Source organism: Dendrobates tinctorius, unplaced genomic scaffold, assembly GCF_039654945.1.
Source record: "Dendrobates tinctorius isolate UK_male_01 unplaced genomic scaffold, ASM3965494v1 ptg000162l, whole genome shotgun sequence".
NCBI lineage: Eukaryota > Metazoa > Chordata > Amphibia > Anura > Dendrobatidae > Dendrobates > Dendrobates tinctorius.
The window spans coordinates 19468989-19492809 of record NW_027361829.1 but is presented as its reverse complement, the minus strand read 5'-3'; the positions used below and the strand labels follow the sequence as shown (position 1 = coordinate 19492809).

The 23821-nt window shown below is 41.7% G+C and overlaps 1 protein-coding gene across 2 annotated transcripts in view; it reads left to right on the top strand.

Annotated features, from left to right (window-relative positions):
* The window catches only part of GRB10 (growth factor receptor bound protein 10), a 423742-nt gene extending 400142 nt beyond the window's left edge, over window positions 1-23600 (top strand). For both annotated transcript variants that reach the window (XM_073549876.1, XM_073549877.1), the window contains 8 exons: window positions 362-472; window positions 3747-3845; window positions 14592-14663; window positions 17117-17233; window positions 18136-18202; window positions 18326-18413; window positions 18982-19075; window positions 22747-23600. In XM_073549876.1, coding sequence (XP_073405977.1) covers window positions 362-472; window positions 3747-3845; window positions 14592-14663; window positions 17117-17233; window positions 18136-18202; window positions 18326-18413; window positions 18982-19075; window positions 22747-22893 — 795 coding nt within the window. In that variant the 3' untranslated portion in view covers window positions 22894-23600. The remainder of the gene's footprint in view (window positions 1-361; window positions 473-3746; window positions 3846-14591; window positions 14664-17116; window positions 17234-18135; window positions 18203-18325; window positions 18414-18981; window positions 19076-22746) is intronic.
* Window positions 23601-23821: the final 221 nt, after the last annotated feature.

Below are 23821 nucleotides of genomic sequence, written 5' to 3'. Positions count from 1 at the left end.
TGGTCACATCTGTTATACACACGTGTATGTTTCATGACAGCGTGTGTGCACCAATAAGATAAGCTGCTCAGGTATTTTGGAACAAATGACGTCCCTGCACTTAATGGGCTCTTATTATAATCACACATGGAATTCACCCTAAAGATGAGCAATAATCTTATTTATAACACAGCAGCACATAGAGACTTCCTGCTGATCTTAATTTTTCTTCTATTTTGCTGTCTTTGTGCACTGAAATGAAACTGAATTTATATTTAGATACATGGTCATGGAGAACATGTACATGCCTATCTGATGCTTCCTAAGCTGGCCTTGGAACTATTTATTTTATACTATAATATAGCTTACACTTTTTATACAGGAACCCAGGCATTTACAAGGAATATCTGATTTAGAAGATAGCAACATTTATTCATTGATATCTTGTAAGAAGCTGTATAATTCACCAACTGACTTTGGATTTTGTGTCAAGGTAATGAGGAAAACATGCATGATCTGTAGTTAAGTGTGTTTCACTGCATAATGGTAAAATTACTAATCTCTTACTTGGGCTCTGTTATCGATGGCATCGCAACTCCGATATTCAGGAACTCTGGCAGATCTTTCACAGATCCATTATGATCTACTAGATCGATTTCTTTTGTATTGGAAAGACTAGGATGGCATTCAATGTTCTCTTATGTGAAAAAAACTATTGTGTCTAAACCTCTTTAGATATGTGAACAGCACAGGCATAGCTATGGATTCAGCTGGGGGATTAGGGAGCGAGGTGAAACATCTGAGTGGGCCCCTAGCCTGTAACCCTGACTATAACTATGGTGGCACATAGTGGTAGATACTAGTCCTGCAGAACATACAAGTGATTACAGTACAGTTTTATAGATAGTGACTTACAGATGACATTCTTTCAACACAACTACTTCCAGCCAGGACTCATCTGCAGAGATTACAGCACACATCTGACTTCTCACCTTTCCAGCACCGTCCCAATATTTTCCCAACCTGCACAAACTCCTCATCCTACTGATACCCCAGTACTGAGCCACTGCTGCTGTATGTGTTCCTATTACACCTGCTGTTTCTCGCAATAGTGCTACTCTTACTGCCCTTTATAGTAATGCCCACCAATGTGCCCCATACATAGTAATAAAGCTTTCTTGGTGCCCTGTAGATGGTAAAATTGCTCCCTATAAAATATTCATACTCTAGAAGAGTGTCCACATTTTGCCCCTTTGACAGCAACAATGAATACCCCTATAACAATAATGCTTAAGTGCTCACTTATTTAATAATGTCCACGGTGTTCCCAAATGTACAACTCCTTTATACAGAGTATGAGGTCTCCACAGCTCCCCTATACACAGTGTGATGTCCCCACTAGTGATGAGTGAATGTGCTCAGATATCGTGTTATTCGAGCATGTCCAGATGTTATCCGAATATCTTGAACGTGGTTGAATATGTTTGGCTCCACGGCTGTATGTGTTGCAGCTGTTAAACAGCTGCAACACATGCGGGGATTGCCTAACAGCGTGAAGCATGCAGCTATGGGGGCTTGAACATATTATTCAAGCTTGCCTGAGATATTCGGATAACATCTGAGCATCCTATGATAACACAATATCCGTGCACGCTCACTTGTCACCAGTACCCACTGCTCCCTAAAACAGTGACCTCAAAAGAAGCCATAAAATTTAGAATGGACCCTGCATTAAGCAACAAACTGTAGAACTGCCTTTACATTAGCATCATTGCTGTATTTAGGACCTCCGCATTGGCCTCCAAACTGTATAATGGCCCTAGCATTAGCTTTCAGGCTGTATAATGGCCCCCACGCTGTATAATGGGCCCTACATTAGCTAACATACTGTATATTGGCCCCCACACTGGCTCCCATACTGTATAATGGGTCGCCTCATTAGCTCACACACTGTATAATAGGCCCCACAATAGCTGCGCACACTGATTCTGTTTAAGTGTAGCGTAGCTCCGAGTGGGCCCCTCTGAGCGCAGGGTCCAGAGCAACTGCACCCTCTGGCTTTTCACCACTAGTATAGCTACAGCGTCCACAAACTGGTATAAAGATTGCAGTAAAGTTTAACTGAGATTTTGTTTTTTTGCTTTTTTTAAAAGCGAAACCATTTTTTTCTTCTAAAACATAGCATTTCAGGAGAGTAGGGTGGTCCTCAATCTAATTACATTGCCAGGTATGGTATGACTTGATGAAATTTGTGTTCTCCACAAATTATAATTTTTTCAAAGATGGAGGAAATTTTAACTTTGCTTATGTAAATTTAAGTTGCAAGTGTACCAACGCTGGGAGAAAAACATGAGGATCTATGCATTACCCAGGAATTGGCCCACTGTGTTCATTTTTAGCTTGGCTCATAGTGATGAGCGTACGTGCTTGGATAAGATGGTAACTGAGCATTCTCATGTCCTAATTGAGTACCATATATACTTGTGCATAAGCCAACCCGAGTATAAGCTGACCCCCCCCCCCCCTAATTTTGCCGCAAAAAACTGGGAAAACTTATTGACTCGAGTATAAGCTGAGGGTGGGAAATGCAGCAGCTACTGGTAAATTTCAAAAATAATAAGATACTAATAAAAGTAAACTGGTGGCCCCATATAATAATACTGCACAAAGGTTAATGGTGGCCCATAAATACTCCATATTAATATATATGCCCCATATAATAATGCTGCACAAAGGTTATTGGTGGCCCATAAGATACTCCATATTAATATGTGCCCCATATAATGCTGCTGCGATTTAAAAAGAAAAATGACATACTCTCCTCTCATCGCTGCCAGCTGCTCTTCAGCGTCGTCGGCTCTAAAGTGACTGTTCAGGCAGAGGGCACACACTAATCACATCATCGCACCCTCTGACCTGAGCGTCACAGACAGAGAACCCGGGAGACTGAGAGGTGAATATGGCATGGCTAGCTCACCCTCCACCAGTCCTACTCACCCTTTAGGCGTTTGCATAACTGGCTCTGCGCCACATCTCAGTCCCGGTGTCTGCTTCTCCCTTCCTGTCTTCTTCCTGTGTGGTTACATGGTATCGCTCATTAAAGTCATGGATATGCGGCTCCACCCCTATGGGAAGAAGACCGGAAGGGAGATGCAGACAGCCGGGACTGAGATGTAGCAGAGGCTGATATGCAGATACCAGGAGGATGAGTATCATGTCTCCTGCTCCCCCTCCCTCGCCGGCTTTCAGGTGTATGACTCGTGTATAAGCCAAGATGGTCTTTTTCAGCCCAAAAAAAGGGGCTGATAAACTTAGCTTATACACGAGTATATACAGTATTTTCGTGCTCAAAAATAAATGCTCGAGTTGCCATGGCTGCACGTCTTGGGGATGATAGACAGCCGCAGCACATGCAGGGATTGCCTGTTAGGCAAGCCCAAAGTACTCGATTAGGACACGAGCATGCTCTGTTAGCACCTTATCCGTGCACGCTCGCTCATCATTGCGTTGGCTGCACTCTGTGGGTTTGGGAAGTTAAGTATTTGAAATTTACAAACCAGTATCTTGATTAGAGTTAAAATTTTAAATCCAAACCATTACAGCAGAGTAATCATGGCAGTTTTGCATAAAGTAATTGTAAGTGACCTTACGTATTCAGATCTAATTACCGTAGCTTTTTACGTAAAGTATGCTTTTCTGGGATTATGATTGTTGGATATATAATTCAGACTATTAGAAGATTTCTTTCTAATTTTCCTTTTCTGTAGCCCAACAGAGTTCTAACAGGTAGTAAAGAGCTGAGACTTCTTTGTGCAGAAGATGAACAAACTCGAACTTGTTGGATGACTGCGTTCAGACTCTTGAAGGTATCTTCCTAGTGTAAATGTATTAAAAAATGAAAGGTCCATTTATATCGCACAGTTATTGTGAACGAGTGTTCATAGAAGCGCTCATTTTTTAATTATGCAGTCTAAACCGGCTGAAGTGTGGTGGGCCTGTGTTAAGGTCTGTACAGTCCGACCAGGGACCCTAAATGTCCACTCATCATCTACTTTACTAATCAGTGGTCATTAACCCCTTCACCCCCAAGGGTGGTTTGCACGTTCATGACCGGGCCAATTTTTACAATTCTGACCACTGTACCTTTATGAGGTCATAACTCTCGAACGCTTCCATGGATCCCGGTGATTCTGACATTGTTTTCTCGTGACATATTGTACTTCATGTTAGTGGTAAAATTTCATTCAAATAACTTGCGTTTATTTGTGAGAAAAACGGAAATTTGGCGAAAATTTTGAAAATTTCGCAATTTTCCAACTTTGAATTTTTATGCCCTTAAATCACAGAGATAAGGCACACAAAAAACTTGATAACTAACATTTCCCACATGTTTACTTTACATCAGCACAATTTTGGAACCAAAATTTTTTTTAGTTAGGAAGTTATAAGGGTTAAAAGTTGACCAGCGATTTCTCATTTTTACAACACCATTTTATTTTTAGGACCACATCACATTTGAAGCCACTTTGAGGGGTCTATATGATAGAAAATACACAAAAGTGACACCATTCTAAAAACTGAACCCCTTAAGGTGCTCAAAACCACATTCAAGAAGTTTATTAACCCATTAGGTGCGTCACAGGAATTTTTTTGAATATTTAAAAAAAAATGAACATCTAACTTTTTTTCATAAAAAAAATACTTCAGGTTCAATTTTTTTTATTTTACCAAGGGTAACAGGAGAAATTGAACTGCAAAAGTTATTGTGCAATTTGTCCTGAGTACGCAGATACCTGATATGTGGGGGGGAACGACTGTTTCGGCGCATGGCAGAGCTCAGAATGGAAGGAGCGCCGTTTGACTTTTTCAATGCAAAATTGGCTGGAATTCAGATCGGACGCCATGTCACGTTTGGAGAGTCCCTGATGTACCTAAACAGTGGAAACCCCCTACAAGTGACCCCATTTTGGAAACTAGACCCCCCAAGGAACTTATCTAGATATGTGGTGAGAACTTTGAACCCACAAGGGCTTTACAGAAGTTTATAACGTACAGCGGTACAATTAAAAAATCATATTTTTTCCACAAAAATGATCTTTTCACCCCAATTTTTATTTTCCCAAGGGTAACAGGACCCTAAAAGTTATTGTGCAATTTGTCCTGAGTACGCTGATACCCCACATGTGGGGGTAAACCACTATTTGGGCGCATGGCAGAGCTCGGAAGGGAAGCAGCGCCATTTGACGTTTTTGGCTGGAATTGAGATCGGACACCATGTCGCGTTTGGAAAACCCCTGATGTACCAAAACAGTGGAAACCCCCCACAAATGACACCATTTTGGAAACTAGACCCCCTAAGGAACTTATCTAGATGTGTGGTGAGAACTTTGAACCCCCATGGGCTTCACAGAAGTTTATAACATAAAGCCATACAATTAAAAAATCATATTTTTTAAACAAAAATGATCTTTTCACCCTCAATTCTTATTTTTCCAAGGGTAACAGGACCCTAAAAGTTATTGTGCAATTTGTCCTGAGTACGCTGATACCCCACATGTGGGGGTAAACCACTATTTGGGCGCATGGCAGAGCTCGGAAGGGAAGCAGCGCCATTTGACGTTTTTGGCTGGAATTGAGATCGGACACCATGTCGCGTTTGGAAAACCCCTGATGTACCAAAACAGTGGAAACCCCCCACAAATGACACCATTTTGGAAACTAGACCCCCTAAGGAACTTATCTAGATGTGTGGTGAGAACTTTGAACCCCCATGGGCTTCACAGAAGTTTATAACATAAAGCCATACAATTAAAAAATCATATTTTTTAAACAAAAATGATCTTTTCACCCTCAATTCTTATTTTTCCAAGGGTAACAGGACCCTAAAAGTTATTGTGCAATTTGTCCTGAGTACGCTGATACCCCACATGTGGGGGTAAACCACTATTTGGGCGCATGGCAGAGCTCGGAAGGGAAGCAGCGCCATTTGACGTTTTTGGCTGGAATTGAGATCGGACACCATGTCGCGTTTGGAAAACCCCTGATGTACCAAAACAGTGGAAACCCCCCACAAATGACACCATTTTGGAAACTAGACCCCCTAAGGAACTTATCTAGATGTGTGGTGAGCACTTTGACCCCCCCAGTGCTTCACAGAAGTTTACAACGCCCGGGCGTGAAAATAAAAAATTCGTATTTTTTCCACAAACATGATCTTTTAGTCACCATTTTTTTATTTTCCCAAGGGTACCAGGAGAAATTGGACCCCAAAAGTTGTTGTCCAATTTGTCCTAAGTATGCTGATACCCCATATGTGGGAGAAAACTACTGTATGGGCACACGTCGGGGCTCGGAAGGGAAGTAGTGACGTTTTGGAATGCAGACTTTGATGGAATGGTCTGCGGGTGTGATATTGCCTTTGGAGAGCCCCTAATGTACCTAAACAGTGGAAACCCCCCACAAATGACACCATTTTGTAAACTAGACCCCCCAAGGAACTTATCTAGATGTGTGGTGAGCACTTTGACCCCCCCAGTGCTTCACAGAAGTTTACAACGCCCGGGCGTGAAAATAAAAAATTCGTATTTTTTCCACAAACATGATCTTTTAGTCACCATTTTTTTATTTTCCCAAGGGTACCAGGAGAAATTGGACCCCAAAAGTTGTTTTCCAATTTGTCCTGAGTACGCTGCTACCCCATATGTGGGAGAAAACTACTGTATGGGCACACGTCAGGGCTCGGAAGGGAAGTAGTGACGTTTTGGAATGCAGACTTTGATGGAATGGTCTGCGGGTGTCATGTTGCCTTTGGAGAGCCCCTAATGTACCTAAACAGTGGAAACCCCCCACAAATGACACCATTTTGTAAACTAGACCCCCCAAGGAACTTATCTAGATGTGTGGTGAGCACTTTGACCCCCCCAGTGCTTCACAGAAGTTTACAACGCCCGGGCGTGAAAATAAAAAATTCGTATTTTTTCCACAAACATGATCTTTTAGTCACCATTTTTTTTATTTTCCCAAGGGTACCAGGAGAAATTGGACCCCAAAAGTTGTTGTCCAATTTGTCCTGAGTACGCTGACACCCCATATGTGGGAGAAAACTACTGTATGGACACACGTCGGGGCTCGGAAGGGAAGCAGTGACGTTTTGGAACGCAGACTTTGATGGAATGGTCTGCGGTTGTCATGTGCGTTTGGAGAGCCCCTGATGTACCTAAACTATTGAAACTCCCCACAAGTGACCCCATTTTGGACACTAGACCCCCCACGGAACTTATCTAGATGTGTGGTGAGCACTTTGAACCCCCAAGTGCTTCACAGAAGTTTATAACACTCGGACGTGAAAATAAAAAAAACATTTTTTTTCCACAAAAATGATATTTTTGCCCCCAATTTTTTATTTTCCTAAGGGTAACAGGAGAAATTGGACCCCAAAAATTGTTTTGCAATTTGTCCTGAGTAGGCTGATACCCTACATGAGGGGGTAAAACACTGTTTGGGCGCATAGCAGAGCTTGGAAGGGAAGGAGCACCATTTGACTTTTTCAACTCAGAATTGGCTGGAATTGAGATCAGACGCCATGTTGCATTTGGAGAGCCCCTGATGTGCCCAAACAGTGGAAACCCCCAATTCTAACTCCAACCCGAACCCCAACACGCCCCTAACCCTAGCCCTAACCCTAGCCCTAACCCTAGCCCTAACCCTAGCCCTAGCCCTAGCCCTAACCCTAACCTAACCCTACCCCAACACACCCCTAGCCCTAACCCTAGCCCTAACCCTAATGGAAAAATGGAAATAAATACATTTTTTTTATTTTATTATTTTTCCCTAACTAAAGGGGTGATAACGGGGGGTTTGATTTACTATTTATGGCGGTTTTTATGTTTGGCGGCTGTCGCACGCTAAAAGACGCTTTTTATTGTAAAAATAGTTTTTGCATCACCACATATTGAGAGCTATAATTTTTCCGTATTTTGATCCACCGAGTCATGTGAGGTCTTATTTTTTGCGGGACGAGTTGACGTTTTTATTGGTACCATTTTCGGGCACGTGAAATTTTTTGATCGCTTTTTATTCCGATTTTTGGGACGCAGAATGAACAAAAACCAGCGTTTCATGAATTTCTTTTGGGGGGGGTGCGTTTACACCGTTCCGCGTGCGGTAAAATTGATAAAGCGCTTTTATTCTTCGGGTCAGTACGGTTACAGCGATACCTCATTTAGGTCGTTTTTTTATGTTTTTGTCGGTTTTATGCAATGAAAACTATTTTATATAAAAAATAATTATTTTTGCATCGCTTTATTCTGCGAGTTATAACTTTTTTTTTTTTTGCTGATGATGCTGTGTGGCGGCTTGTTTTTTGCGGGACAAGATGTCGTTTTCAGCGGTACCATGGATATTTATATGCGTCTTTTTGATCTCGCGTTATTGCACTTTTTGTTTGGCGGTATGATAATAAATCATTATTTTTTGCTTCGTTTTTTATTTTTATTTTTTAAGGGGTTCGCTAAAGGGGTTAACTAATGGGACAGTTTTATAGGGCAGGTCGTTACGGACGCGGCGATACCTAATATGTGTACATTTATTGTTTTTTTTTTTTTATTATTTTAAAAAAATGAATTTATTGGGGAATATTTTTTTTTTTTTTTTACTAATTTATTTGGCGATTTTTTTTTAATTTATTTTTACACTTTTTTTTAAATTTTTTTTTACTTTATTACATAGTCCCAGGTGGGACATCACTGTCCTGTGACAGATCGCTGATCTGTCACATCACAGATCACTGTGACAGATCAGCAATCTGTCACAGGCAGTGCACAAGGCTTCCTCATGCCTGCGCTTTGCAGGCACTGAGGAAGCCAGCTTCCCCAGGCCCCCGAAGGCCCCCGTCGCCATCTTGGATTCGGGGGCCTGGAGGATAGGAGTCCCCCGCAGCAGCGCTGCACATTGCGCTGCCGTGGGGGGCTCAGGGAAGCACGGAGGGAGCCCCCTCCCTGCCGATGCTTCCCTTTAACTCCCGGTACACCGCGATCGCGTTTGATCGCGGTGTGCAAGGGGTTAATGTGTCGGGGGCGGTCCGTGACCGCCCCTGACACATTGTGCCGGGTGTCAGCTGTGATAATCAGCTGACACCCGGCCGCGATCAGCGGCGCTCACCACGTGGGCGCCGCTGATCGCGGTAGACGTACTATCCCGTCCCCGGTCATACGGGCCCGGGTACCGTGGACGGGATAGTACGTCTCATGTCAGGAAGGGGTTAAAGGGAACCTGTCAGCAACGTTGTGCTCAGTAACCTGCAGTGTCAGGTGGCCACCGTTATACTGATTAAAATGATACCTTGGTTGATGAAATCAGTCTTGTGGTTGTTTAATCTTTATTTGCAGCTTTCAGTTAATGAGATTCTCGTGCTTCGGGGCGGCCTGTGGGGGTCTTCATGTGGTGCTCTGCTTAGCTGTTCATAATGCGGAATGCTGACAGGTCACTGATCCCTCACTGACCTGCCCCCTAGTTTACATAATGAATAGCAATACAAACTGAAGAAAAAAACCCTTCTGCAGGCAGGTGCCGGCCGTGACACCTGCCCTGCAGCTTAATCGCATGTTTACTGGTAAGTGTTTGCTGGTAAATGATTGATGTTGATCAGAAAAAAAAATCCATTTTAAAATGGCGCCAGTGGAAATAGCTGAGAGTCACGAGCGGCGCCATATTGGAGGAGGATTTTTTTTTTTTTTTTTCAGCAAGATGGCGCCGCCAGTGGAATAGCAGTGGAATATCACCTCTATATACACAAATATCTGCTACTGTGCAGGCACTGCAGGCGCCATTTTAAAATAGATTTTTTTTTTTTTTAAATACTATCTGAATAACATCAAGCAGTTATTATCAGGACAGTAAACATGTTGCAGAGCTGATGCCACGGCCGGCACCTGCCTGCAAGAAGGGTGTTTTTCTTCAGTATGTACAGATATTCATTATGTAAACTAGGGGGCAGGTCACTGAGAGATCAGCATTCTGCATTATGAATACCTAATCAGAGCACCACATGAAGCCCCCCCCCCCACAGTCCGCCCCGCAGCACGAGCATATCATTAACTGAAAATAAAGATTAAACAACCACAAGACTGATTTAATCAACCAAGGTATCATTCTAATCAGTGTAACGGCACCAACCTGACAGTGTCTCTTGGTTATTGTGCACAATACTGCTGACGGGTTCCCTTTAAATAGCTTGTTTACATGGGCAGACCATGCTTCAGATGTGCACTGAGCAAATCTGTGATACATCTCTCAGTGCTCCTAGGGTGCCATTGTTCTCAACAAGTCCTGTTGCCAATGAACTTTTGTGCAAACCAAAAAAATGTTCACTTGACGAGCGAGAGATTTGTTCATCTGGTGATCGGCAGCCTGTTTACACTGCTCTTATTCCTAGGACTGCTCATTAGGTTTAATAGCCTGTAAGGTCCATTTAAACTGATTAGCAAACCAGTAACTGGTCATTTAGTGCTGCTAGTTAGCTTGTAAATGGAATGTGGAGTAACCGCTATTTTAATTTTAATTACATGAATCAACAGTACCAAAGAAAATGAGTAATTTAAATTTATTTTAGATAGATTTGCTTTTTTCACCTCGTGGATTGATCTTTCATTCTGAGTCCATAGGACTTCATTGAATGCAAACCTTTCTGTTACTGACAGAGGCGATGACAGTTATGTGCTCATAAATTACTATGGAGAGAGGTGGAGGGATAAGCTAGAGACGGTCAGTCATTCAGCGGAATGTTCTCCATAGAACTTTAAGAACCAAATGTCATCCACCTCATTGGTGAAGAAAATCTGTATTCACTGAAGTTTTTTAATTTTGAGAATGAATGATCTGTCCAGGAGGAGAAAGAAGCAGATGTCTCTACTAAAATGTATTACAAACGCTTTTCTTTTCGCAAGTGCTGTTGACTTGATTTATGGAAAAAATGGTTATTCTTGATGTATAACATATGGAGAGCACTAGTAACCAATTATCTAGCACATCAATTATGATGGCCATGGATTGATGCAGTGTACAATATTTTTGGGACTAAGACACATTGGACCATAAGATGCAACTAGGTTTTTAGAGGAGGAAGTTAGGGAAAAAAACAATTGAAGCAAAAAATGTGGTAAATTCTGTACATCATTTCCCCTATCCTGGTATAATCCTGGTAGGCAAGGCCTCCTCATCCCTAGCCTCATAGGCAGGACCACCCCCATCAGAAAAACATATATATAAAAAAAACATTATACTATATTCCCTGCGCGCCAATTCAGCATCTTGTTCCGATGTCAGCAGCTGCTTTTTTTGCTAGTAAGCAGAGCATGGCAGGGACGTCATGCACTTGCTTACAAGCAGAGGAGAGCTGCCGGAATACTCACTGCTCCCCACGCCGGGACTGTGTGCGTAGAGAGCAGTGAATATTCATTGCTCTTTAATAGCCAGCAGAGTGTTAGCCGCAGCCACCAACTTCCTGCAGCTGCCAGGCTTTCATGTGTGCCGCTACTAAAGGAAAAGAATATTCAGTGTATTCCACGCCTATGGGAGTGAAGAGCAGTGAATATTCATTGCCTTAAGTAGTTGGCACATGTGAATGCTCGGCAGCTGCGTGTCCACTATTAAAGAGAAACGAATATTCACGGTTTTCCACTCCCATGAGTGTGGAATGTGGTAAATATTCATTTCTCTTTAGCAGCAGGTACACGAGTTGGCCGCAGCCGCTGGCTCCTGCCTCCTGTGACCTGCCGCCGCCGCTCCCCCACCACAACCAGAGAAGGTGTATCCGGAATATCACACATACCCCATTTTCCTCCACATTTTTGGAGGAAAAAAGTGCGTCTTATAGTCCAAAAAAATGGTATATAATCTGATTTTTAAAACCTAAAAGCATGGTAGCATGGTTTACATGTAGTCTGATTTGGTTTGTTTTTAATTGAAGTCCCCAGTGTGTGGTTTTGTTTTTTTTTTTGTTTTTTTTTAGATTACTTGGGGAATACAAAAGTGTCAGAATTGCATATTTTGTTTATATAAACACAAAATCTTAAACAAATTTCTCACTTAGTGGGAGGGGGGATAATGTTTAAAAAAAAAAAAAAAAAGAAACCATTGCGCTGTTTCTCTTGAAGTGATAAATTCAAGATTTTGTTTTTAAAAAAAATTGAGACAACACATTTTTATTTTTCCATTGCTGGAGCGGAGGAAGAATTCTTTTTATTTTTCCATGAGCCAGCAATTTTTAAACAATTTAAAGTGCATATATTTTGATCGCTTTTTTCTGTTTTTTTTTATGTAGGAGTGGTTTGTTTTATATTTTTCCACTTTTATTGTTTGCACAATATGTAAAATTAATGGTACACTCATGGACGTGTTTTTTTTTTTTTGTTTTTTTTTCTTGAGATCATTTAGTCACTTGTACCATACAGTATACTATAACACCACAGTATTGCAGTGTATAAAAAAAAATCATGGTCTCCTATAGAACTTGGCCTGTGGCCACTCTTCACAGGAGTACATTGATGGCAGCCATGAGGGCTTGGCGCCTCCATAGTAACCAGTCGGTATTTGATCAGATTGCAGAGGGGCGTGGGATGGGACTTGGTGTGTGTATGCACCAGCAATTGCTTTGCTTAGATGCCCACTGTCAAAGATTGACAACGGCATTTAAAGTGAACCTGTCAGCAGTTTTGGCTGCTATAAGATGCGGCCACCGCCTTTCAGGGCTTATCTACAGCATTCTATAATGCTGTAGATAAGCCCCCGATCCGACCTGAAAGATAAGAAAAATAACGTCTTATACTCACCTGCGGGGTGGTCTGGTCCGATGGGTGTCGCAGGTCCTGGTCCAGTGCCTCCCATCTTATGATCACCGCCCTCCTGCTTGCTTCACGGCTCCCGACATCGCATTCTTGTGCAGGGCACCAGGAAAGGTGAGAGAGGCCCTGCGCACTGCAGTACTTTGCTCTGCCCTCAACAGGACAGATAAGTACGCCTGCGCAGGAGTGTGATGCCGGGAAACCATAAAGCAACAGGAGGGTGGCATCGCAAGAAGATGAGGCGATGTACCAAGACCTGCGACACCCACCAGAACGGATCGCCCTGCAGTTGAGTATAATAAGTGTTATTTTTCTTATCTTTCAGGTTGGACCTGGGGCTTATCTACAGCATTATAGAATGATGTAGATAAGCCCTGAAAGGCAGTGGCCGTATCTTATATCGGCCAAACCTGGTGACAGTTTCCCTTTAAATTGTAGAAAAAACTTGGCACTCAGGGAGCAATTAAACGTGAAAAAAAGGGTTCCACTTATTGTGCATCCAGTGATCACGTTGTTAAATGTTTTTTGGACCTTCATCAGAACTGGTTCAGTAGATAAGGTGAGCAGATTCTATATTCCAATATGGGTATCCTGCCCCTGTATTGATACTCCAAGGGCAATTCAAGATGTCTGGATGCCGGAATGGAGCCTACGCAGGACAGCGCGTTGTGGTGTGCGACCGGAGTTGCAGAGGATGGGCACCCTCCAGTCTTCTCACCTTATCTACTGAACGAGTTCTGATGAAGGTCCTTGTTTGGACCAAAAAACATTTAACAACGTGATCATTGGATGCACAATAAACTGAACTGGTTTTTTTTTTTGTTTTTTTTTTTTTTTTTCGAATGTTTATTTGCTCCCTGAGTGCCAAGTTTTTTTTCTACACTTGATATTTTGAGTCTTGGATACCTTACTTGAGCAAAACTGTTTATTGTATGAGTGCCGTGTCCTTCTACTTTTATATTGAGGTTCCCTTTAAATGGCGCTCCATTGCAGCTGTTGGCCATAAAGCCGGCATGTACAAAGTCTGGAGGGAGCCACAGCTCCTGAGCTTTGCACTTGAGCCCTACTTAGGACATTTGATCCATGTCCTAATGCAAGAAGCGGTTAACTTTTAATATTACACCCTGGGCCTTACGTTAAATCTGCCCTAGTGGCCCCCGAAAACTCCAAATTCCGTTGTTCCAATATGACAGCTTCCTCAACAACATTGATGAATTTTGCTAGTAAAACAAGCATTTTTGCACTGTACTGTTCAAAATTTGCTGCAGTTCTTTAGTTATTTTTTTTTCCTTTGGTTATAGCCATAACTGAACACTGCTGTTGAGTAGCGATGGCCAAACTTGAGCAGTGTTTACAAGCTCATGTCTAAGTTTGTAAGCACTACTTACAAAGATGGGAATAACACTTTTTAATGGTGAAATCTATCCAGCGCAACTCATTTGTCAGCCTCCTTAGGTTTCCATATTGTGCACTAAAAGGCTGACTTGGCTAATGAACTGAAGCAGGCACCCAGCATGGCAGTTATTGGGCTAGCAGAGACGTATCCAGAATTAAAGAACTTTACTAAGTTGTACAATCTACATATGGACAAAAACCTTTTTTGATGTTGCTTGGCAACCCCTTTAATAACTAGCATAATTCACCATAGAAGTGGTTTGTAATTATATGAAGTGATATCAGTACATTGTTCACTGTTTTGTACAACGTAAACAAGAAAACCCCAATTTTTTTAAAATGATTTAGCAATGTTAATGTTTTCATTTTCCCTTACAGTACGGCATGCTGCTTTATCAGAACTATAGAATTCCTCTACAGAAAACTTTGCACACAAACTTCTCTGCACCAGTAGGTCTCCAGTACTCCATTATACTTACGTTTTATAGTAAACGAATGCTATCTCCTTGTAAGATCTCTATTACCTAAACACCTAGCAATTCTTCAAAATCAAACTCCGATTATTATAGGGCTCTGTGGTGGTCTTGGGTCTGTTACCAAGAAACGTGGAGGTATTAGACAGCCTTGATATATTCTTTATTGCATTATATTACAGTGATTCACATGTGTAATGGGTGGTGTTTGGTTTTCTGCTGACTAATGGTCCATGAGAAGATGACTGTAATAATATTGATACTAAAGTGGACTGGAATGCTGATGAAACGGTTCATTTTTGACAATATATATGAAACGGTTGAACAAAGCTGAAGATGAATGGCAGTTTCTGAATCTCATTCATACTTTGTATAAAAATCCATCTAGGACATGCTGTGGGTTTTTCAATATCCACCTTATTTCAAATTTCAGAAATCCACTTTATTATATATGGAAATCTGTATCCAGATTCTTTAATCAATGCCTTTTTAGATTTAGGCAAGTAAAGAAAAATACCTTATGCGTTCTCATTATTTGCCATTTCCTATAGGCATCTGTCAGTTGGTTGAGGGGTAGCCTAGTTGTCACTTCTGTACAAAGCATGTGCTTCAGGGTTTACAAAGTGTATATAAAGTTAGGCCCATATATATTTGGACAGAGACAACATTTTTCTAATTTTGGTTCTAGACATTACCACAATGAATTTTAAACAAAACAATTCAGGTGCGGTTGAAGTTCAGACTTCCAGCTTTCATTTGCGAGTATCCACATTAAAATTGGATGAAGGGTTTAGGAGTTTCAGCTCCTTAACATGTGCTACCCTGTTTTTAAAGGGACCAAAAGTAATTGGACAGATTAAATAATTGTAAATAAAATAATTTCTAGTACTTGGTTGAAAACCCTCTGTTGGCAATGACTGCCTGAAGTCTTGAACTCATGGACATCACCAGACGCTGTGTTTCCTCCTTTTTGATGCTGTGCCAGGCCTTCACTGCGATGGTTTTCAGTTGCTGCTTGTTTGTGGGCCTTTCTGTCTGAAGTTTAGTCTTTAGCAAGTGAAATGCATGCTCAATTGGGTTGAGATCAGGTGACTGACTGGGCCATTCATGAATATTCCACTTCTTTGCTTTAATAAACTCCTGGGTTGCTTTGGCTTTATGTTTTGGGTCATTGTCCATCTGTAGTATGAAACGACGACCAATCAGTTTGGCTGCATTTGGCTGGATCTGAGCACACAGTATGGCTCTGAATACCTCAGAATTCATTCGGCTGCTTCTGTCCTGTGTCACATCAATAAACACTAGTGACCCAGTGCCACTGGCAGCCATGCATTCCCAAGCCATCACACTGCATCTGCAGTGTTTTACAGATGATATGGTATGCTTTGGATCATGAGCTGTACCACGCCTTCATCATACTTTTCTCTTTCTATCATTTTGGTAGAGGTTGATCTTGGTTTCATCTGTCCAAAGAATGTTCTTCCAGAACTGTGCTGGCTTTTTTAGATGTTTTTTTAGCAAAGTCCAGTCTAGTCTTTTTATTCTTGATGCTTATGAGTGGCTTGCACCGTGCAGTGAACCCTCTGTATTTACTTTCATGCAGTCTTCTCTTTATGGTAGATTTGGATATTGATACGCCTACTTCCTGGAGAGTGTTGTTCATTTGGTTGGCTGTTGTGAAGGGGTTTCTCTTCACCATGGAGACTATTCTGCGATCATCCACCACTGTTGTCTTCTGTGGGCGCCCAGGTCTTTTTGCATTGATGAGTTCACCAGTGCTTTCTTTCTCAGGATGTACCAAACTGTAGATTTTGCCACTCCTAATGTTGTAGCAATTTCTCCGATGGGTTTTTTTCTGTTTTTGCAGCGTAAGGATGGCTTGTTTCACCTGCATGGAGAGCTCCTTTGACTGCATGTTTCCTTCACAGCAAAACCTTCCAAATGCAAGCACCTCACCTCAAATCAACTCCAGGCCTTTTATCTGCTTAATTGAGACTGACATAACGAAGGGATTGCCCACACCTGTCCATGAAATAGCCTTGGAGTCAATTGTCCAATTACTTTTGGTCCCTTTAAAAACAGGGTGGCACATGTTAAGGAGCTGAAACTCCTAAACCCTTCATCCAATTTTAATGTGGATACCCTCAAATGAAAGCTTAAAGTCTGAACTTCAACTGCATCTGAATTGTTTTGTTTAAAATTCATAGTGGCAATGTCTAGAACCAAAATTAGAAAAATGTTGTCTCTGTCCAAATATATATGGATTTAACTGTATATATATGACACAGGTACTGTCAGAAAATTCCTGAGTTGCTGAGCTAGTTGGCAATATTTAAAAGTAGTTAGTGGTTTTATTGGTTTGGATTTGTTAAGATGCAGTAATTAAGGGTGACTTTAGAAGTTTAAATACAGTTCATAATCTTGTTTCAGAGAAGTGTTTCTGAAAATTGCTTGGTTGCAATGGATTTCTCTGGACAGACGGGAAGAGTTATTGCAAATCCACTGGAAGCACAAAGTGCCGCTGTGGAAGAAGGTCACGCATGGAGGGTAAATGTTGAACTTTCAAAATGGTGATATGGTACAATAATGCAGATCAGTAGGATTGTCCCAAAATGGGTTGCTTGCCAAGCCTCTCTGTAGTAAAATAGAAATTCTGTTTTATGTGACACTTGGCTCAGATGCAGATTAAACGAAAGGTATGAGCCATAATGGTGCTGCCTGTCATGCGATTTAATAGATACATTCAGTGAATAAATCTGCAACCTGGTTTTTGTCAAATCGTCATTAGGAGTTTGATTCCTATACTTTGTGCATCTGGGCAGGACTGTGGGTAGGGTCTTGGACTCTGCCATAGCCCCTCTGCTGCCCCTGATGTATTTATCGTCTTCCTCATTGAAATTGTGTTGGTGCAGTCCTAGCTGTGTGCGGCGCTTGCTCAGATTTATCTGGTGGATAGCACCAGTGAACCAAATTACACATGCTGTGCCACTGGCACAATTTTCCTGAAGTCTGCTACCAGATCAAAAATCAGACTGCAGATTTTTTTCACTGAAGGGATCTATTAAATCAGTATGATGGTGCCGTTATGTCCATACCTTTAGTTTAACATGAATAATCTTGTTGACAGGTTTTCTTTAAGAAAAAAATAGCACTGGAATCTAAGTCTTTAAAGGGTTATTCCCAAAATGTCTTGTTCCCTAGTCATCGCAGCAGCAACATAACTTTGATTACTGGGGTCCAAACTCTTGAGACCGCACAGTGATCCTAAGAACAGGGCCCCACTTTGCCTTCTCCAGCAGTCTGCACACAGAACTGAGAAGAGGCAAAATACATTGCTTAGATATTTCTGTCATGCCCATAAACTGGAATTCATATCCTATGGCTAGGGGAAAACTTGCTATTTTAGGAACCCTTTAACATGGAAAAATGTCTTTTTTTTTCCCCTCCAGAAGCGAAGTTCACGTATGAATGTTTTAGGAAACCAAAGTCCTCTTCATCCATCCACTCTCAGTACAGGTAAAAAAAATGAAAAAAAGAACATTGCTCCCTACGTAAGTGTTTTTTCTACATGTGAGCACTAAAGTGTAATCTGGACGTATAAAGGTTTAAAATTGTAGCTTTTTCTGTCTGTTTTAATAGTAATCCATAGAACGCAACCTTGGTTCCATGGTAGAATACCTAGAGAAGAATCCCAAACAATCATTAAGCAACAAGGGCTTGTGGATGGGTAAGGAAAAGTACCTGTAATACATTGCAGTTATTTCTGTTTTTTTTCTCTTAATTCCCTGGTCAAGAAACTCGCAAAGGAAATGTTAGTGAGTGCATGCTAATGTATATACATAAACATTTCAGTGTTTAAAATCAGCCGTGTGCTACTGCAGCCCGCCATCACCAGTTCTTGTGATTGTATTCATATATTCGGTGTAATTACCAAGCGTGGTATGACAAACAAGACATTTTCTTTCATCCCAGTTGACCATTTCACATTTGGCTTCTTGGGTTGCATTGCAGAGTTTATAAGATGTCGCTGTGAAAAATCATAAATGTCGAGTTTGTCTAATCTCAGGCAACTAAGGAACATAGAAGTTGGGTCAAGTTGTTTTGGTTGAAGCCCCAGTTTTAATTGATCACCTGCGCTCTGGAAGTAAATGAGTTTTTTATTTTTCTTTTTAATATTTTTCTCAATTTGATTGTTATTTTGAAAAGGTTTTTTTTTTTAGCTCACACTTATGCCAGTGATTTTTTTGTTTTTTTGGAGATTAACCACTTATATGTACCCTTTTTTACTTTTTCAGACTTTTTCTTCTTCGAGACAGTCAGAGTAATCCAAAGGCTTTTGTACTTACAATATGTCATCACCAGAAGATTAAGCATTTCCAGATTTTACCTGTGAGTATTTCAAGTATAGGTTTTGTATATTTTGTCAGTTGTAATTTAATGTTTATATCTTAACCCCTTAGTGACAGAGCCAATTTGGTACTTAATGACCAGGCCAATTTTTACAATTCTGACCACTGTCACTTTGAGGTTATAGCTCTGGAACACCTCAACGGATCCCACTGATTCTGAGACTTTTTTTCGTGACATTTTGTACTTCATGTTAAATTTCTTCAGTATATCTTGCATTTATTTATGAAAAAACGGAAATGTGACTAATATTTTAGCAATTATCAAACTTTTAATTTTTGTGCCATTAAATTAGTCATATTGCACAAAATACTGTGTTTTTCGGACTATAAGACGCACTTTTTTCCCCCCAAATTTTGGGGGAAAGTGGGGGTCCGCCTTATGGTCGCAATATACTAACTTTCGCGATAATGGCTGGAGACTGGTGCGGGTGCCGCGGGGCTCTGTAGTGTGGTGGTGGCAGCGGGCTGTGCTCCGGTGCAGGGGTAGCGGCTCTCTGTGCTCCGGTGCAGGGGCGGCAGCTCCGCCGGCATTTCCTCCAAGCCCGGAGGCCCCCGCACATCCTTAGCTGGCCTCCGACCTGTTGCGGTGGCCTCCGGGAACATGGACGCCGGGAAGATGGCCGCCGGTCCGGGGACGGCGCATGCGCAGGTTCAGATCTCGTCCCGAGATCTCGGGGGATGGGATCTCGTTGCCGAGATTTGAATCCAGCTAGGGATGTGCGGGGGCCTCCGGGCTTGGAGGAAATGCCGGCAGAGCCAACGCCCCTGCACACCGGAGCACAGAGAGCCGCCACCCTCACCACAGAGAGCCCAGCTGCCCCAGCCCCTGTACAGCCCAGCTGCCCCAGCCCCTGTACAGCCCAGCTGCCCCAGCCCCTGTACAGCCCAGCTGCCCCAGCCCCTGTACAGCCCAGCTGCCCCAGCCCCTGTACAGCCCAGCTGCCCCAGCCCCTGTACAGCCCAGCTGCCCCAGCACAGCCCAGCTGTTCCAGCACAGAGCCGCCACCGCACGAGCCTGGACCACTGAATGACCCCTGTGACCACTCCTCCACCTGTGCCGGATCCCTTCCCAGGTAAGCTGAATTCGGACTGTAAGACGGACCCCCATTTGACACATTACTTTATTTTTTTTTTCCCTATTTTCCTTCTGAAAATTGGGGTGCGTCTTATGGTCCGGTGCGTCTTATTGTCCGAAAAATACGGTAGTTAATAACATTTCCCACATGTCTACTTTACACAGCACAATTTTGAAAGCATTTTTTAGGACGTTATAAGGGACAAAAGTTGATCAGCAATTTCTCATTTTTCCAACAAAATTTACAAAATCTTTTTTTAGTGAGTTTAGGGGGGGCAATGTGATAGAAAATACCCAAACATGACACCATTCTAAAAACTACACCTCTCAAGGTGCACAAAACCACATTCAAGAAGTCTATTAACCCTTCAGGTGCTTCATTAGAACTAAAGCAATATGGTAGGAAAAAATGGAACATTTTTCTTTTTTCACAAATTTAGGTTGGAGCCAAAAATTTTTTAAATTTTCACAAGGGTATCAGGAGAAAAAGGACCACAATTTGTTACGCAATTTCTTCTGAGTACGCTGATACCCCATATGTGGGGGAAAGCCACTGTTTTTGCACATGGCAGGGCTCAGAAGGGAGGGAGCACAGTTTTGACTTTTTGAATGCAAAATTGGCTGGAATTAATAGCGGCGCCATGTTGCGATTGGAGACCTCCTGATGTACCTAAACAGTGAAAACACTCCAACTCTAACTCCAACCCTAAACACACTCCTAACCGTAATCCCAACCATAACCCTAGCCAAAACCCTATCCCTGCCCCAACCCTAACCCTAATGGAAAAATGGAAATAAATCTTTTTTTTTTTTACCTAACTAAGTGGGTGATTAAAGTGGGGTTTGATTTACTATTTTTTTTTTTCATCACTGTGATAGGGTCCATCGCAGTGATCATAATGGACCAATAGGAAAAATTTCCTATTGTTGCCGGGTGCCTGCCAGCAGATCTCAGCAGGCGCACTGCTCATGCGCCTGACATTTTCTTCTCAGAAGAAGCCGCCGGCCAGGGGACATCACGAGGGAGATGCATGAGGATCCATAGGTATTGGGGGACCCCATCTCTCTCTTCTCTGATGTGCGATCACATCAGAGGAAAGAGAAATTAAATGGGAAATCAGACTTTTTTTTTTTTTTTTTTGCGGTCATCGTTATTCCTTGCGATCGCAACAGTGGGATCGGTAAAACAACAAACTGAATCATGTTCTCCGGGGTCTCAGCTACCCCGATAGCCGAGGCCCCGGAGAATTTCCGACTCTGGGGAGCGCTATAACCTTATTTCTCAGCGCTGTTAAAAAGCGGCACTGAGGAATAAGTACCCTTAACTGCCACCGTTAAAAGGCATATCGGTGATCGTTAAGGGGTTAAAATTCTTAAATATATTTTTTCTGTAATTAAAAAAAAACACCCCATTATATTTTTTGTTACTTTATTGTATATGGTATAAAGTCTTAAGGTATTCTAATGAAGTACAATAAATACTAAAGTGTTTAGCCTGTTAGAATTACAGCATCTCAACAACATCTGGTTGAAAATGAAATGTGGTATATATTGCCAAATCAAGAGCTGTGTAATCCTGTTATTGCACAAATACTCTGCAAGAAATCTCATAAGTGGAACGTAGTGCCCAGTAGTGCCCTTTCAGCAAATAATTGGATATTCACATGCTAATTTATATGTCAGGATGTTCATGCTGACACTTGTTTTGAGTCTTCATGTGTCAGTAAGCATGGATGAGACTCATCTGGCTTTTTATCATGAAAAAGTAATACAAAGATTTCTGTGCTAAATACAGCTTTTTAAAGGGATCCTGTTAGCAGGATTGTGCACAGTAACCTACACAGTGTCAGGTCGGCACCATTATACTGATTAAAATGCTGTGCACTAGCAGCTATTGGATCACAGCTAGACACAGCAGCTACTGCGCAGGTGCGGCGGGTGCCATTCTTAAATTGATTTTTTCCTTTCCTCTAGCTGAATAACTTGAATAAAAAATGGCAGATAAAACATGCGATTTTGCTGCAGAACAGGTGCTACAGCTGATACCTGCCTGCAGAAGGCTTTTTTTTTTTTTTTTTTTTTACGTATGTACAGATATTCATTGTGCAAACTAGGGGGCAGGTCAGTGAGGATCGGTGACCTGTCAGCAGTCTGCATTATGAATATATAACCAGAGCACCACATACCCCAGCCCCACCTTAGGGCACGAGAATCTCATTAACACCTAACTACAAATAAACATTAAAGAATAACCACAAGACTGATTGAAATCAACCAAGGTATCATTTTAATCAGTATAACGCGCCAATCTGACACACTGTAGGTTACTGTGCACAATCCTGCTGACCGGTTCCCTTTGAATGCATTAAATGCCAGTAAATTTGCTATGCTTTAAAACTGCGTGTTTTACGGTTTCTGAAGTTTTGATCCATCTTAATCTTTACAAGCCGATTGGACAAAAGGCGCAATGAAAAACTGTTAAATTTCCATTTAAAAGTTGTCTAGTTCGTTACTGCTGTTATACACTTTATTATAGACTGTTAAAAGCATTTTTTTTTTTTTTGTTTTTAACTCAGTGTGAAGATGACGGGCAGATGTTCTTTAGCCTAGATGATGGAAATACCAAATTTACAGATTTGATTCAACTTGTTGAGTTTTATCAGCTAAACAAAGGCGTTCTGCCATGCAAACTTAAATACCACTGCATCAGAGTGGCCTTATGACCTCCGACAAGACTGAGCAAATTGGAACATTGACTATGGGCTGGGCCTCAGTCCTATCTGGGGAGGGGATTTGGACTTGTTTTTAAACATGCACCTTGTGACTCTGGATCTATCCAGCTGGTGCCAACTTATCACAAGTGGCTGGTTTCTTGTATATTCAGCTTTTTTCCTGTGATATGTAGTCTCAGAAGAAGGGCAAATATCTGCCATCTTTGAAGATTGGGCTGCTCACCAGTAACAAGCCTTGAACAACAATCTTGGGGTTGGATGGGTATGGGAGATAGTTTTAGCAAGTGGGAGGGTGGGAATGAGGACTTTTTGCCCTGGAATAATCTTGACAATTAAGACTGATTTTGTTTACTTATTTTATTTTTTTTTATTAAAATACATTTTTGCACTCATGCATTTTTAAAATGGATTACAGCCTTTTGAAAAGAGCTGGTTTGGCATTTTCAATGAAGCAGCAGTTTCTGTGCTGTAACATGTCAAATGCTTCAACCTAACATGGATTGACTGGGAAGAAGTTACCATCCATGTTCTTGCAGGGCTTCACTCCTGCCGCCTGCATGCATCTTTTGAAGAACTCCTCTGCAGACTGGAGAAGACTTGTTTCCCATTGCTCACTCACCAATATAATGGCTGTTTTCTGTATGTCCTAATAAGCTTGAGTCTGTAAGTGATAACTATGCATAAATGTTTGAACTACAGTGTCTCTACTTTTAAATTCAGTCTTGTTTTATCAGGAAGAGTGCAGGCATATTTGGCCTCAATCATGGTAAACTAAGAACAGACTGGTAATTGTTACTTTAGGTAGACCATTCTTTTACACAAAGTTCTGTGACTATTTGTGTCCATTAATACCTATACACCTCTGAGGCTCCCATTGCTGAAGAGGAAAGTTCAGTTATTCTAACGACGCTCTTAGAAA